Below are 14867 nucleotides of genomic sequence, written 5' to 3' on the forward strand. Positions count from 1 at the left end.
TCAGCAGAACTTCCAACAACAACACACCTGTCAGCTGAGGTTATAAAAGTTCAGAAGAGACAATGTGACAAACCATCAAGACACATGACATGACATACTGCACCTTGGCATCAACCAAATATTTCAATCATGAGAGACCGGTCGGTAAGGTTTAACAAGAGACATTAATTAGCAAGTGGCATGCATGGCAAGTACTTTGGCGTATGACTCCATTGTAAGATGGCGCTCCTCTTTTGGCGAGAGGGCGGCATCTATTTGGGCTAGAGAGCATCCCCCTGGGGGAGCGGTGAGCAGCAGCGTGCGCCGCGCTCGGGAATCACATGGTGATTTAACCCCCCAATTCCAACCCTTTGATGCTGAGTGCCAAGCAGGGCGGCAAATGGGTCCCATTTTTATAGTCTTTGGTATGACTCGGCCGGGGATCGAACTCACGACCTCCCAGTCTCAGGGCGGACACTCAGACCACAAGGCCACTGAGCTGGTGTATCTATATTACCTGATCAGTCCGTGACGTCAGTCAAGCCCAAGCATGACGTCAGGCATGACATCAGTTGTCCTCAGTTCATGACATCAGGCATGACGTCAGTACTCCCTAGTATATATAGCAAGGGTTCCACGTCACCCCCCACTCTGGCGGATCATAGCAGCAGCCGGCATCACGGCTGTTCATTCCCCCTGAAACCATCCTCTGAAGCCGTCATTTCACCCCACCCACCTCCCCAGTCCACCACCAACGAGTCTTGACTCATGGAGAATCCCGGGGGGGGATTCTCTCTAGCCCAAATAGATGCTGCCCTCTCGCCTAAAGAGGAGCGCCATCTTACAATGACGGCTTCAGAGGACGCCGCCAAATTTTCCGGCGCCCTATAGGCGCCGGCAGCCGTCCCCCCCAATGTTGAATCGGTGGCTACGGCCTTGCAGCACCCCCTACCTAAAAGTACTTCCAGCGCCACTGCTGGCAGGAGATCTTGTTCAATAAGTGAACATTTGTCTTCTGAGTTACAGTGACATACCTCGACAATCCATCTCCTGTTGGAGTTACAGTGACATGTCTCTACAATTCATTTCCTTGTAGTAGGGTATAAGAGGCATACACTATCTATTAAGGGGACAGAGAGAGGGTGGCAGCATTGAAAGGACCATGGCTTCTGTCACTCTGCTGCTGCTGCTGCTGGTTCTGGTCTCCAGCGTGTCTGCATGGAGACATTATTATAGTTACCTTGGCGGGTCAGTGACCTTCACCCCCAAACACCTGAATTCAGATGGGACATATGAGGTAGGTTCAAGTTCAACTTTAAACAATGGCAGGTAATGTTGTTTTAATGAGAGAGAGGGAAGATGCTAGAACACAGTGTTTTGTGGATTATAGTTACAGTCCATTTACTTCTGTCTAGGGCTGGCCAAACTTTTTTGGTTGTGGGCCGCATACAGAAAAAGATAAGGAGTCGCGGGCCAAACAATATTAAGCAGTTTCATTTTCATTTTCATTTAATCTTTTTTTCGTTTTTCAGTTTTTTTTCCGTTTACGTTTTTTCGTTTTTTCGTTTTCCGTTTTAGGGGACGGTAGCACCACCCTGGTTTTGGCTTAGGGGCTTTGGCTTGGGGCTCGAAAATCCCGGGGTCAAAGACCTGAACCCCTTTAGGGGGTCTTTGACCCTTGTCTGCCCTGGAGACCCTAGCCCTAACCAAACCCACCCAATGCCTGCTGCGTTCCATAAAACGCGAGTGCTGCTTCACGGAGCGTGTGTGTTCCATAAAACGCGAGTGCTGCTGCACGGAGTGTGTTCCATAAAACGCCGGAGGCTCCACGGAGTGTTACAGAGGTCGCCAAAGGCGCTTGACAAAGCGGTTCTGTGAGACGAGTTTGGAGTGAGAATGTGTTGATAAACCATACATGTATGAATGACCTGGGAAACAACTACAGTACTGTAAATAGAGGTAAATATTTATTCTGTTTGTGTGTGTGTGTGTGTGTGTGTGTGTGTGTGTGCGCGCGCGTGCGCGTGCGTGCGTGTGTGTGTGTGTGTATGTGCGTGCGTGCGTGAGTGCGTGCGTGTGTGTGTGTGTGTGTGTGTGCGTGTGCGCGTGCGTGCCTACTTATTTGTAGGTGGAGCTTCGCAACAAGCAAAACTATAACCACTGCCCCAACCAGAATGGCTTCACATGTTCCAGTGGAAACTGTGGGACTCAGACCAGCAGTGCCATTGCAACGATTGGCCTCAATTCATATGGTTTCCAATGGTGCCAGAAGGAGGTGGTTATGACAAGAAAGCTTCAAAGCAACCGACCCTTTGAAATCAAGTAAGAAATTATTGGTTAGATGGGACAAGAAAGGGGAATGAGCAATGTTTAATGATTTATGCTAGTTTAGTTTAGTTTAGTTTAGTTTAGTTTAGTTTAGTTTAGTTTAGTTTAGTTTAGTTTATTAGGATCTCCATTAGGTGCAACAAATGCTACAGCTATTCTTACTGGGGTCCGAGTCCGACACATAAAATTGTACACACGTACAATATATTTACATACAACATAATATCATGTTGTCTTGCTATGTCGATATTATGATAACTAGTGCAGTGCCCGTTCCCCCCATTCACCACCCCGTGAGCGCTCTCCCACCCCCCCTTCTCCCCTAGACTTGCCGGATAGCCCCTCATCTCTGTCCACTCGGTGCACGGAGTAACAATGGGTGGAGACTCTGGAGGCAATTTTGTAGAAGTGTGTAACATTAACATTATGTATTTTTTCAAACAGATATCCCACCTACTTTCACCGCTACCTTGGCTATGGATACTGGTTTCCAAACACCAGAGCTCGTTATGCTCGTTTGATAATGACAACTCATGTGGACCTGGGAACTCGATCTGATACTGGTGAATCTAACAGATCTCCCATCACAACTAATGTACCTCCTCTCCGGTAATGAATCATCAATTATTGTTTTGTGCTGTTCCAGCAAAGTGTCAGCTCACATGTGAAGTTTAACAGAAAACCAGTCAAAACTCCCAAGTAGGGATGTCACAATATATCGTCCCACGATATATCGCCATATCAAAACGTGACAATATGTATCGTTGAGATGAAATCTCATATCGCGAGAAGAAGAAGCTGAACATGGTCGCATTGATCTGCATCTGATTGCATGCTCGCTCTCCTTTTCATTGCTTTGTTTGAACAGACGAGGCACGTTACAGACACGGAGGATGAAAATGGGGAAATTACTCAAATTAGCGCGGAGGATGCCCCCTCAACTTACAAATCGATCGCAGAAAAATATTGTTAAAATATCGTATCGTATCGTTATCTTGAACCCAATATCGTGTATCGTATCGTATCGTGAACTGAGTGTATCGTGACACCCCTACTCCCAAGTATTGGTTTCACAGACATGAATTCGCTTTGCACAGGCACAATTACGCAGAGCCCATCTGGTGACATCTCACATTAATAAAATAATTTTGGCTAATCTCTATGATAGCTGCATATCAGATGTCATCTGACTGTAGTTAGTTAGTTAGTTTTTATTTCCGTGTCATGCCATTTCTGGCCCATCCCACATGGGATTACAAGACACTATCACACCAAATTATTATTGTACCTCAATATACAAACAAAATAAACAAAGTATATAATATATACACATACGCATGTACATATACATACACATACACATATACACACTTACTGTACATACATACATTTTTCTTTTTTCTTACATTGCCTTTTCCTGATAAAGAGCTTTTTTTCTCATGTCCCAGGCTTTTTCCAAATAACAAGCCAGTCCAAAAGTTTCATTATGTAAACTGTAGTTTACGTAAAGACTGTAAATGTAGTTCCACCCTTGGGGCAGCCCCCATTCATTGTCAATGCCGCCCCCTAGCAGCACAAAGTCAACGTTACAGTGTGACTAACAAACAAACAGGCGGAGACTGATCCACACTCCCCCCTCTGGGGGTCTGGGCAACAACAAGAGATGTCACCAAACGGACTTTGTACACTTATTGCATTGTACTTTTGCATTATATTGCATTATACTGCATTATATTGTTAATAATAAATTTGTTAATTGCTAATAATAAATATTTATGCTTAATATTAGACCACATATTCATGAGAAATCTATCTAAAAACATCACCCTATTCATCTTCAGTAATTAATTTTGATGTATTGTTGCCATTTATTTTTGCAAAAGCCTTTGCTCTGGCTCTTTGTGATGGTGCTGCTCTTTGTCGTCAAATTTCTTTTTTTAACTTTAAAAGTTTAAGTTTTATCTGTAAAAAAAAAAAGTAGTTGGAGTAGTTGTTCCTAATTCAACCTGGTTCCCATTTCACAGAATAACCCGGAACTGTCCAAGGACATACAGTCTGCCAGTTTTTGATCCTGATGGTGATCAGGTCAGATGCAGGTTTGGAGCATCAGCTGAGGAGTGCAGCCTGTGCTACCAACCTGAAGGGTTCTCTTTAGATCCGGTAAGAGATCAAGCAAAATCCTGACACTTACTTTGCAAAATGTAAACATAGGAAGTGGAAAGAGGGAATCTGTCACGTGAGCTTCAATATATCGAGCTGAAATCCTTGTTTAGAGAAGAGTTTGTGGACAGGGTAATGCATAAATATAGGTAACACTTTACAATAAGGCACACAAGTTTTACAGTAGTTACTATAGGAAACTACTAACTAATTAATGATTAGCTAATGCCAGTTCTGAGTATATAGTTAATCATTAATTAATGATTAGTTAAAGTAAGTTTGTGAGTATAGTAGTTAATCATTAGTTAACCATTACTTAATTATTACCTGTCCATTAGTTACTCTTTTTGTGTACCCTATTGTAAAGTGGTGCATCATACTGAGACTGACTCATTACTTTTAAATTGCCCCTGGATCATGGTTTTTAGGGGCATTCTGAGATTTCTTGGGTCATTTTTGCTCTTGCCCAGCTGGCTAAATTCCTACACTCACATCAGTGTGATAAGAAGTACCTAAAATTATCAAAACCATCTTTGGATACATTTATTTAATGTGTATGTTCCCTTTCTTTTTCTTTTAGTAGTTTTTCCCCATCCAGTAACATGGAGGGATTTAATACCTATACTGCAGCCAGCCACAAGGGGGCCATCGATTTTTTTTTGATTCACTTTTGAGGAGCTGTCATGACGACCATATTTTTATACAGTCTATGGTTCTAGATGTAGTGAAGTATTACAACAAGAGTGTATAATCTGTATGCACAGTATAGAAAGGATTTAATTGGTCAGTTACATTCTGCAACTTTTTTTAGCATGTGCAGTTGCAATGTCCACCTGAACTTAATTCTTTATTTGATATAAGGTTTACATTATTGCTCCAATTAAATACCTGTCCATATGATTAAAAATGAAAAGCATTAACAGCATTAATTAAAATTAAAGGCATTAACTTAGCTCTGCAGTGAAATGGAGCTCAATCCCAAAAACGCACAGTTAATGGTCCTCAAGAAGAAAATAATTGTGATGTGATATACCAACAATTATGATATGACACAATTTTAACAGCTATTGCAGCCTTTGTTATTTGTGTGTCAAAAATAATGTTACGTATTCCTTTCTTCAGAATTCCTGCTCCTTATCATATACCACCAGTAGGCAAACTGGATATCATGGAGTATTTGAGCTAGTAGTGGAGGACTTCCCCAAAAAAACCATTTCTGTCTCCTACTCGGATGGATCCTCCACCTTGAAGAATCCCCTTTCAGTAGGAAGGCGTAAACGTGACACAAACAATACAAGCCCATCATTTTCATTGAGCACCACAACAGCTGCAACAACGACCACAGCCGCGAGCACATCTGGAGCAACGACGACCACAGCTGCATCAACAACTACCACAGCTGCACCAACAACGACCACAGCTGCTCCAACAACGACCACAGCTGCACCAACAACGACCACAGCTGGAGCAACAACGACCACAGCTGCACCAGCAACGACCACAGCTGCACCCACAACGACCACAGCTGCACCAACAACGACCACAGCTGCACCAACAACGACCACAGCTGCACCAACAACGACCACAGCTGCACCAACAACGACCACAGCTGCACCAACAACGACCACAGCTGCAACAACAACGACCACAGCTGCAACAACAACGACCACAGGTGGAGCAACAACGACCACAGCTGCACCAACAACGACCACAGCTGGAGCAACAACGACCACAGCTGGAGCAACAACGACCACAGCTGCACCAACAACGACCACAGCTGCACCAACAACGACCACAGCTGCACTCACAACAACCACAGCTGCACCAACAACGACCACAGCTGCACCAACAACGACCACAGCTGCACCAACAACGACCACAGCTGCACCAACAACGACCACAGGTGGAGCAACAACGACCACAGCTGCACCAGCGACGACCACAGCTGGAGCAACAACGACCACAGCTGGAGCAACAACGACCACAGCTGCACCAACAACGACCACAGCTGCACCAACAACGACCACAGCTGGAGCAACAACGACCACAGCTGCACCAACAACGACCACAGCTGCACCAACAACGACCACAGCTGCACCCACAACGACCACAGCTGTACCAACAACGACCACAGCTGCACCCACAACAACCACAGCTGCACCCACAACGACCACAGCTGCACCAACAACAACAACAACAACAACCACAACTGCACCAATGACCACGACATCTACCACCATACCCACCACCACTCAGTTCTACCGTGCATCAATTGCTGCTTTAAGCAAGATTCCTCTACAGTTTTTAATTTATGGTTCGTTTGCATTTTTTCCATTGTAGCATTTATTTATTTTTTATTAGTATTTCATTTTCACTAACTCTCTCACTTTCTCTCCCTCCGTTTTTGACTTTCAGTTGACTCACACTACGCCCCTTCATGTCTCGATGGTGACTATTTCCCAATTTTTCTGTCTCCAACTCCACGTAATGGAGTCAATCTTCCTGCCTTTGTCAACAACACACTTGAAATCAAAGTCAAAGCCACAGCAAAATACACCACGTAAGGAAATTCAACATTCAAATTTTGTTATAACTTTGCTATTATTTGTTATGTATCGTATGAGTTAATTAGAACAATCATGTCCCAGGGCGTCATTCGGAAGGTACAGTCTAATTTTTCATTAGTAGTGTTATTCGCAATATGTACAGTATAATTTTTCATAGTATTTGCCAGTAGTTCGATATACTTGAAATGGATTCTACTGTAACATAATTACCTTATAGAATATTGCTGTACTCGTTGCCCAGAACAAGTTTATGAAAACATTGTTCCTCTTGTAGGATCTATGGCCTCCTTCTCACTGGACCAACGGGCATTACAAAACAGAAGATCTCCACAGATGAATATGCCATAAAATGGACACCAACGGATAATGAATTGGACGACCATTTCCCTATTTGCTTTCATTTTGAGGCATTAGACAGGTGAGCTTCAAATAAACTATATCAAGTTCATTCCAAATCACATTAACCAGAATGGATGACCAGTTGATACCAATATGCAAAAATCTTCACAGGGTGTTGTATTTCTGCTGACATATTTCTGTATTTTCAAGTAGCATTTTTAAACCACAGTGTATCTTTGTCAAATGAATTGTTTGTGTCAGTTGTTTTTGCTTGTTATGCCATAAAGCAATCGAACAATTTTCCTACAAAACAATGGCAAAATAAAAATGTAATATCTTGTAGAGGTGGAAGGTTTTGTTTGTTTATGGTAATAGACTAATATTTCAAACTTAATGTGTTAATAGGCTGGCTAATTTATTGATGTTAAAATGCTACACGGAAGACTTTTAACAGTTTACTGGAGAAACAGTTTATACCATACTAGGCATCTCGCTACTATGCACTATGCACCCTCGATTCCTAGGCTCACCCGCTGCACGGGCTCGACAAGCTGACCCTGCAGCTCGCCTACGCAGCTTGGCCTTGCCCACAGCTTGGCTGCTGCATGGCCTCGCCTGCCCTATTGGTGCACGCACAACAAGGTCACCCGCACGGGTGCTCTTTACACTTCCTGAAAGTTTCAGCCCGATCGCACTTAAAACGGCATGGCTGTGGCCGGACAAAATTCTTGAAACAAACAGACAAGAGTCCACATTGCCAAATTTATATAAAGAAGATAGATAGATAGATAGATAGATAGATAGATAGATAGATAGATAGATAGATAGATAGATAGATAGATAGATAGATAGATAGATAGATAGATAGATAGATAGATAGATGAACTCCATTCCCCCAGATGTATTGTGTTTGGAATAATTAACAACTAGGTTATACTTTGCCTGTTACTCTGTCAGCATAATATCTCAAAAACTTCTGAAGGCGTTTCCATGGAAGTTGGAATTAACAATTTTACAGATAGATCTTGGGCCAAGGAACAATTGATTAACTTTTGGTGGTGATCCATATCTGGGATTTCCACCATTAGACAATTATTGTACAATTAACTGTAGCCATTCAATCTGAATATCATGCTAGAAACTAATGGACACGGACATGATTCCAATACCTAATGGTATGATTGCATAATCAAGAAATCAGTTTAATTCATGGTGATGGGAATGATGTCTGTGAGCGTAACAGCAAGTTGGAAAATTGCTCAGCATTAATTAGTTAATTAGTTTTGCACTGTACCTTCTATTTTTTTAAGTGTGTGTATTCAGATGTGAGATGATTGATGTCTAGATAATTGCCATTACAGACTATATTGAGGGAAACTTAATTGAATAATTTACCACTTTAACATTCTATTCCAGACACCGCAGAGTCTATCATTCAGAGTTGCGCTGTGTGATTGCTGATGTTGTATACCATGGTGAGTTGATACACTCTGAAAAGTAACAAAGTATCCCAGTGAAACAAATGTTATGTTTATGTCATGTTTTGGCTATTGGATATTGGCTGTTCTTGTATTGGAGGTGCTGAAATGGCATGTTTTAGGAAAGATTGACACATGCAGAGTTATGGATATTTTTAACCCTTATGTACATTAGCTAGGTGCACAAGTTAACACAGATAGGGTTGTGAATGAAACTGAAATGTATTAACTGTGTGAGATTAGCTGCAGTGGTTCTCAAACCTTTTCACGTGAAAGACCCCTTTAGTCTCTCAAGATGGACACGTGGGTTCCCACAATTTACAGATGCTCCGGGGTTATCCGCTCATTTCCCCACTTGTGATTGGTTGAATACCATCGAAGGTGGGTATGCGCTCATTTCCCCACTTGTGATTGGTCAAATACCATCGAACTTCCCTCCGGTCTGAAGTGTTTTTCTCTTTGGAAGATAACAACTTCGTCTGTCCAAATTCTAATGGGCTGAAGTACAGACTGTCTCTGGAGCATTCCAAGATTGTGGAAAGAGATAGACTGGCTCGAGAGACTACCTCAAGTTTAGGTAGTCTAGGTTGCTTTTAGAGGTTTTAATACAGAAAGTGTATGAAACCCATCACCAAAATAGTCATACATTCTATCATTGTGTTACTTATGGATGGAATTACATAGTGAAAATAAATGATTCCCCTTTTTGTTGGGGACTCCCTGGAACCCTGGTTAAAATCACCACATCCATGAACTCATATTCTGTTTCATTCTGCAATATTGTCTTCTGGAAAGATATTTCCCCAGCAATCATTCTGTAGAAGGGTGCACTCAATCAAACTTCAAGTCATCACTATTATGTCTTGTGTCACACTTGAGTTGTCTCATGTCTTCATCTCAGTCTGTTCACACATCATCATCATCATCACCATCACCACCATCGTTATGTGTATCTGACACTTTTCAGAGACCACTGTACACTGCAATGAAACCACGATGACAGTGGAGGTGGTGAAGGGCTACCTCATCAGACGCAACGAGCACAACTTACACCTGAAAGACTTCAATGACCCTGCCTGCAACCTGACAAGACGCTCCAACAACACCCACCTGGTCGCCACCATGTCACTGAACACCTGTGGGACCACACTGGATGTAAGGCACACTAAACTAACACAGTTTCTGTTTGCACGTTTACATTGACTACTTAAGGCAAGGCAGGCCTCCCAAAATTATGGCTGAGAAAGGAACCCTTTTGTTCAGTTGTCAACAGTCGTACAATCTTAGTTCTTTGTCCATTTTGTACATTGTATGTAGATCATTGTTTGGAGGAGCGTCTAAAAAGCATCATAATAAATGTAATAGTGACAAGGCACCTTCTATGCATCACAAAAATCATGTATCAACATTCAATATTCATGAAAGATGAAAACAATACACGTTTGGGAAGAGATTTAACGGTAGAATTGTAAAGTTTCAAGTAATCAGTATTCTAATATCCACACAAAGACACATCAGACGCTGATTTGAATGAACACATTTGCCACCATTACAGCTGAGCCAATTTTGGGACATAACATCCATAATATGCTGTAATGTACAAGACAAGTGAACCCTGGGTGTAGGACTTAAATTAGAACAGGATGCATTTTTGTTTGATCATGGCTAATGATGTGAACTATATAAACTGATAAAAACTGTTGTGGAAATTGGCAATTGTTTAATTTGCAATACACAACTAAAAATAATGCTAGTAACCTAATAATGGTGATAGTAGTTTAAGCTTGGTTGAAAGTTTTAGCTAGTTGATAAATCTGAGCTGGTTGTCATCAATAAACCCACCAGGCGAAGGTTAGAATTGTAATTCACACAATTCATCTATATTGCTTCCTCTCAAAGTTACTCTTCAAAAGTCTCAGGGCTTTCCAACATGATAAATGAATATTTTCTTTCACCTTTAGGAGGATGGTGACAACCTTGTCTTCAAGAATGAGATCACATCTGCTGACCCAACTAAAATTATTTCCAGGCAACATGATGTTGAGATCGCCTTTTCATGCGTCTATCCCAAGCGCGCCAACCTGACGCTGGGATTCAGGCACAAGAACCCATACGCCTTTAGAGAGAAAGGCTTCGGTTCTTTCAGCTTTCAGTTTGAATTCTTTGAGAGCAAGAGGTTCAGGGAACAGAAGGAGGCCAGCACCTACCCAGTGGAGGTGTACCTGAAACAGATGATCTTCATGCAGATTGATGCAACTACCGCCATCCCCAACACACAGCTGTTTGTGGAGTCCTGCAAGGCGACTCCCTACGACAACCTAAACTCTCGCATTACCTACACCATCATTGAAAATGGGTAGGTGTACGCAGTGATGAACCATCTAATTCCATGTGTTAAATGTATTAGACCTCACTAGGACATGTGCACATACAGTATATTATTCCCTTACATCAGGGGTTCCCAAACGTTTTTGGCTTGTGACCCTATTTTGACGTCACAAAAGTCTACGGACCCGAGACATTTCAAATTCTGGTAGACCATCGATAATATCATCTGTGACATCATCAGTGATGTCACATAATGCTTATTTTTCCCCGCAGAATTCTGACTTTAATCTGAGAATTCTGACTTTAATCTAAAAATTCAGACTTTTTTCTCAAAATTCTGACTTTATTCTCAGAATCCTGATTTAAAGTTATAATTGAAAAGATTTTCATCCCAAAAAAAAGAGTCGCTCACAATGTTGAATGAGGCTATGTCCATTTGGATGAAGCCTTTGTGTTTGGATCTCACCTGCAATTACCACCCACTGCCATAGGTGTCACCCAAGAGAACAAAACTGAAATCTTAAAGATTATCACTTTAAACTCAAATAATAATCACAACTGACCCTAATCATCTTCGGTAATATTAAATTGCGTGTGGTGTAAAAAAAGAAACAGGCAACCCTATTTGAATTCCAGGCGACCCGACTTAGGGTCGCGACCGTACGTTTGGGAACCACTGCCTCACATGGTGTCCAATGTAGTTATTATGAGGAATGTTGGCACTTTTATTCATAAACCATTATTACTGTATTATTACAGGTGTGTGATGGACGACACAGTGCAAGTTTACCCCGGCCCCAGGTCTCAATTCAGATTTGGAATGGAGGCGTTTGAATTCCTTGGTGCACATGAGGAGGTAAAGTGAAACGTTGCGTCACCATCTTGTTCATGTGTAAATGTTCTTTTGGTTTGAAAGTGCTGGTCCATCACAGCATGTCCCCAGGTGTGCCCAGGTGATCTGTGGAGGGAGTGACTTTAGCTCGCTGTGTCCTATAGGTCTACATCACCTGCTCAGTCGTCATGTGTGAGATTGGGGTTCCTGGAACCAGGTGCACTCAGGGATGCATCAGGTCCAACTCAGGGAGCCAGCGCCGCAAAAGAGAAGCTATCGCCGAGACTTCCATGCACTCCATTTCCCAGGGACCTTTGCACCTGATTAGAACTTCTGACAGCCAAGGTAACACCATAGACACACACACACACACACACACACACACACACACACACACACACACACACACACACACACACACACACACACACACACACACACACACACACACACACACACACACACACACACACACACACACATTAATTTCTTTACTAAGCCTTTGCCTTTCCTTCAATGTAAAATGCGGCTACTTTAAAGAATCTAAAATATAAGATAGTTTTGATTTGTTTAAAACTTTTTTTGTCACTGCATAATTAAAGGTATTTTATTTAATAGTTTTGATGGCTTTACTGTCATTCTAAAAATGTTTAAGATAGTACAAATAAATGTGGTGTATCCAAATGTTTGGCTGTTATTCCCTTGGCTGCAGTATATCAATCCCCACAAGTGGATTTGTCAAGCTGCCATATAGTCAGTTTGCCCACTGCGTTGTGCTTATGAACATTCGTCTGTCAGTGCGTATGTTTACCAGCAGGGGGGTAAATCTGCTTAACCCAGACATTGCCACATTATTGTGGGTGGAAAATCCAAAATTATAAATGTTTCCTTTCCAAAGTAACTGGACAATGTATATTCACATATATATTAAAATCTTAATTTACGGATTCACCACACATTTGATAATTGTACATACTAACTGACCATGTCGTTGTGGATGTCGTAAATATCCACATCAACTGATAAATACATATTATGCAATTCCAGTCTGCCCTCTAACTCACTTCTCTGTGTTTGTATTTCTTTTTGCTTCTATTTCCCTTTTAGCTTCTGGCTCAAACCTGCATGTGGGCATGAACCTCATGTTCATCGTTGGCTGCCTCCTGGTGTGTGGAGCGGTGGTCTACCGGTCCAGGAGGTCCAAAGCTAAATACCAACCCGTGCCAACCTCTGACTCCAACTGAGGATTGGAGGCATTTTTCTTCACTCTGATCTTCACGGTGATGGGAAGATCTGAAGATCTTGGGTTTGGGTAGTTTGAATCATTATTACAATAGAAGATCTGAAGATCTTGGATGTGGGTAGTTTGAATCATTATTACAATAGAAGATCTGAAGATCTTGGGTTTGGGTAGTTTGAATCATTATTACAATAGGGGCTCGATTCAGACTTTGTGAAGATGTGCATGTTTGAGCTGTTCATGTTCAGTGTGTGATGTGAGGACTGAGGCGTGTCTTCACCTGCACACAGACTTATTCAAAAACCTTGGTTGCTTTGTCCTTCCCATCAGGATAGTGCAATATGCTACTGGCCATGTTTTTATTTTAATTAATGATAATATTACAGGGAGTCTATATAAAAATGTTTACTGTGCATTATTCCTTTTATGGTGTAACTTCACATTTGAACTCACTTGTTTGTTTGTATGATGTGTCTGTGTTTTGTATACAAGCTGCTCTAAATTCACTTCCCCCTTGTGGGATTAATAAAGTTGTTTGAAACTTGAAACTCTCAGCGTTCAGCTCCGTGTCTGGCTACCAAATAGTGATATCGATATCGATGTGTTGCATTCTGAGATTATTTTCTGCTCACAGCAGTTGTAAAGATGTTATACCTGAGTCAGTGATTCCCAACCAGTGGTACGTGTACCCCTAGGGGTACTTGAGCAGCTTCCAGGGGGTACTTGGAAAGATTGGGGATTACAATTTATTTATTTCCAAAATGATAAAAACAATATTCCAAGTCATTTCATAGGCCCATTTTAGTAAAACTGTAAACGTTTATTCATTTCAAGGCCATTTTTTACATCCATGCACATTACTGTGAAGAAACTGAAAGTATTCTACTGGTGAAATGAAGGCGGAGTTGGTTTCGCCCAGCCTTTGTTGAGTTAATGAGGTGGATTATCCTGCTAGTCATTGTTATAGGAAACTAGAACAACGCAATTGTTATTTCTTGGCACTGGCATGAGCCAACTGTGGTTACTTCCTTGTAGAATGATATATTGAAGCATTAAGCACCTATTATGTTTCAGTGGAACATTATGCCTGAGATGTATATTGTTGTAGGCTACTTATTATATTAGCTGTTAGGCCTCTTGAGAAATATTTACATTCTATCAATAATACTAAAAAAATGTGCGCGGTCATTTCTCTAGGGTGGAGACTCTGGAGACGATATGCCATGGGGGCACTTTTTGGGGGGTTGTGTAGACTCATGCAACATCATCATCATCATCATCAGTGCCTGACATCACTCGAAGATTGTGGGGTAGGACATGACATAATCACTGGCAGAATTCAGTGGGAGTATAAGTAGGGAGACGAGGAGAGAGGATGGATAAATCCAGGAGGCGGTGATGCAACATAAAGGATGCCAACTGCCATAAAACTCCACAACAGAAGAAGAAGAAGAAGAAGAAGTAACAGTGACATCATCGGTGGCATCTTAATGTCTATAACATCATTGATGATGTCAGCATTCTGGATGTTGATTGTGTTAGATCACTGATGACATCACATTGTCTACACTGATGATGTCACAATGTCTATGACATCGCTGATTATGTCATAGGAT

The 14867-nt window shown here is 41.7% G+C and overlaps 1 protein-coding gene across 1 annotated transcript; it reads left to right on the top strand.

The window, feature by feature from the left end:
• Positions 1-6530: 6530 nt before the first annotated feature.
• LOC310772034 (ZP domain-containing protein-like) lies at positions 6531-13784 on the top strand. Its single transcript, XM_083664506.1, has 9 exons — positions 6531-6781; positions 6883-7027; positions 7309-7452; positions 8790-8848; positions 9819-10006; positions 10813-11207; positions 11939-12035; positions 12176-12356; positions 13119-13784. The coding sequence occupies exons 1-9, from the start codon at positions 6685-6687 to the stop codon at positions 13253-13255; spliced, it is 1443 nt and encodes a 480-aa protein (XP_083520632.1). The 5' UTR covers positions 6531-6684; the 3' UTR covers positions 13256-13784.
• Positions 13785-14867: the final 1083 nt, after the last annotated feature.

Source organism: Poromitra crassiceps, assembly GCF_964638095.1.
Source record: "Poromitra crassiceps genome assembly, contig: HAP1_SCAFFOLD_1769, whole genome shotgun sequence".
In the NCBI taxonomy this organism is placed as follows: domain Eukaryota; kingdom Metazoa; phylum Chordata; class Actinopteri; order Beryciformes; family Melamphaidae; genus Poromitra; species Poromitra crassiceps.

Bases quoted from the DNA above. Each gene is read 5' to 3' on its own strand.
- LOC310772034 (XM_083664506.1), top strand. From the start codon at position 6,685: ATGACCACGACATCTACCACCATACCCACCACCACTCAGTTCTACCGT. The intron at 7,028-7,308 runs GTAAGGAAATTC...TTCCTCTTGTAG, and splicing joins GCCACAGCAAAATACACCAC to GATCTATGGCCTCCTTCTCA. The intron at 12,357-13,118 runs GTAACACCATAG...TTTCCCTTTTAG, and splicing joins TAGAACTTCTGACAGCCAAG to CTTCTGGCTCAAACCTGCAT.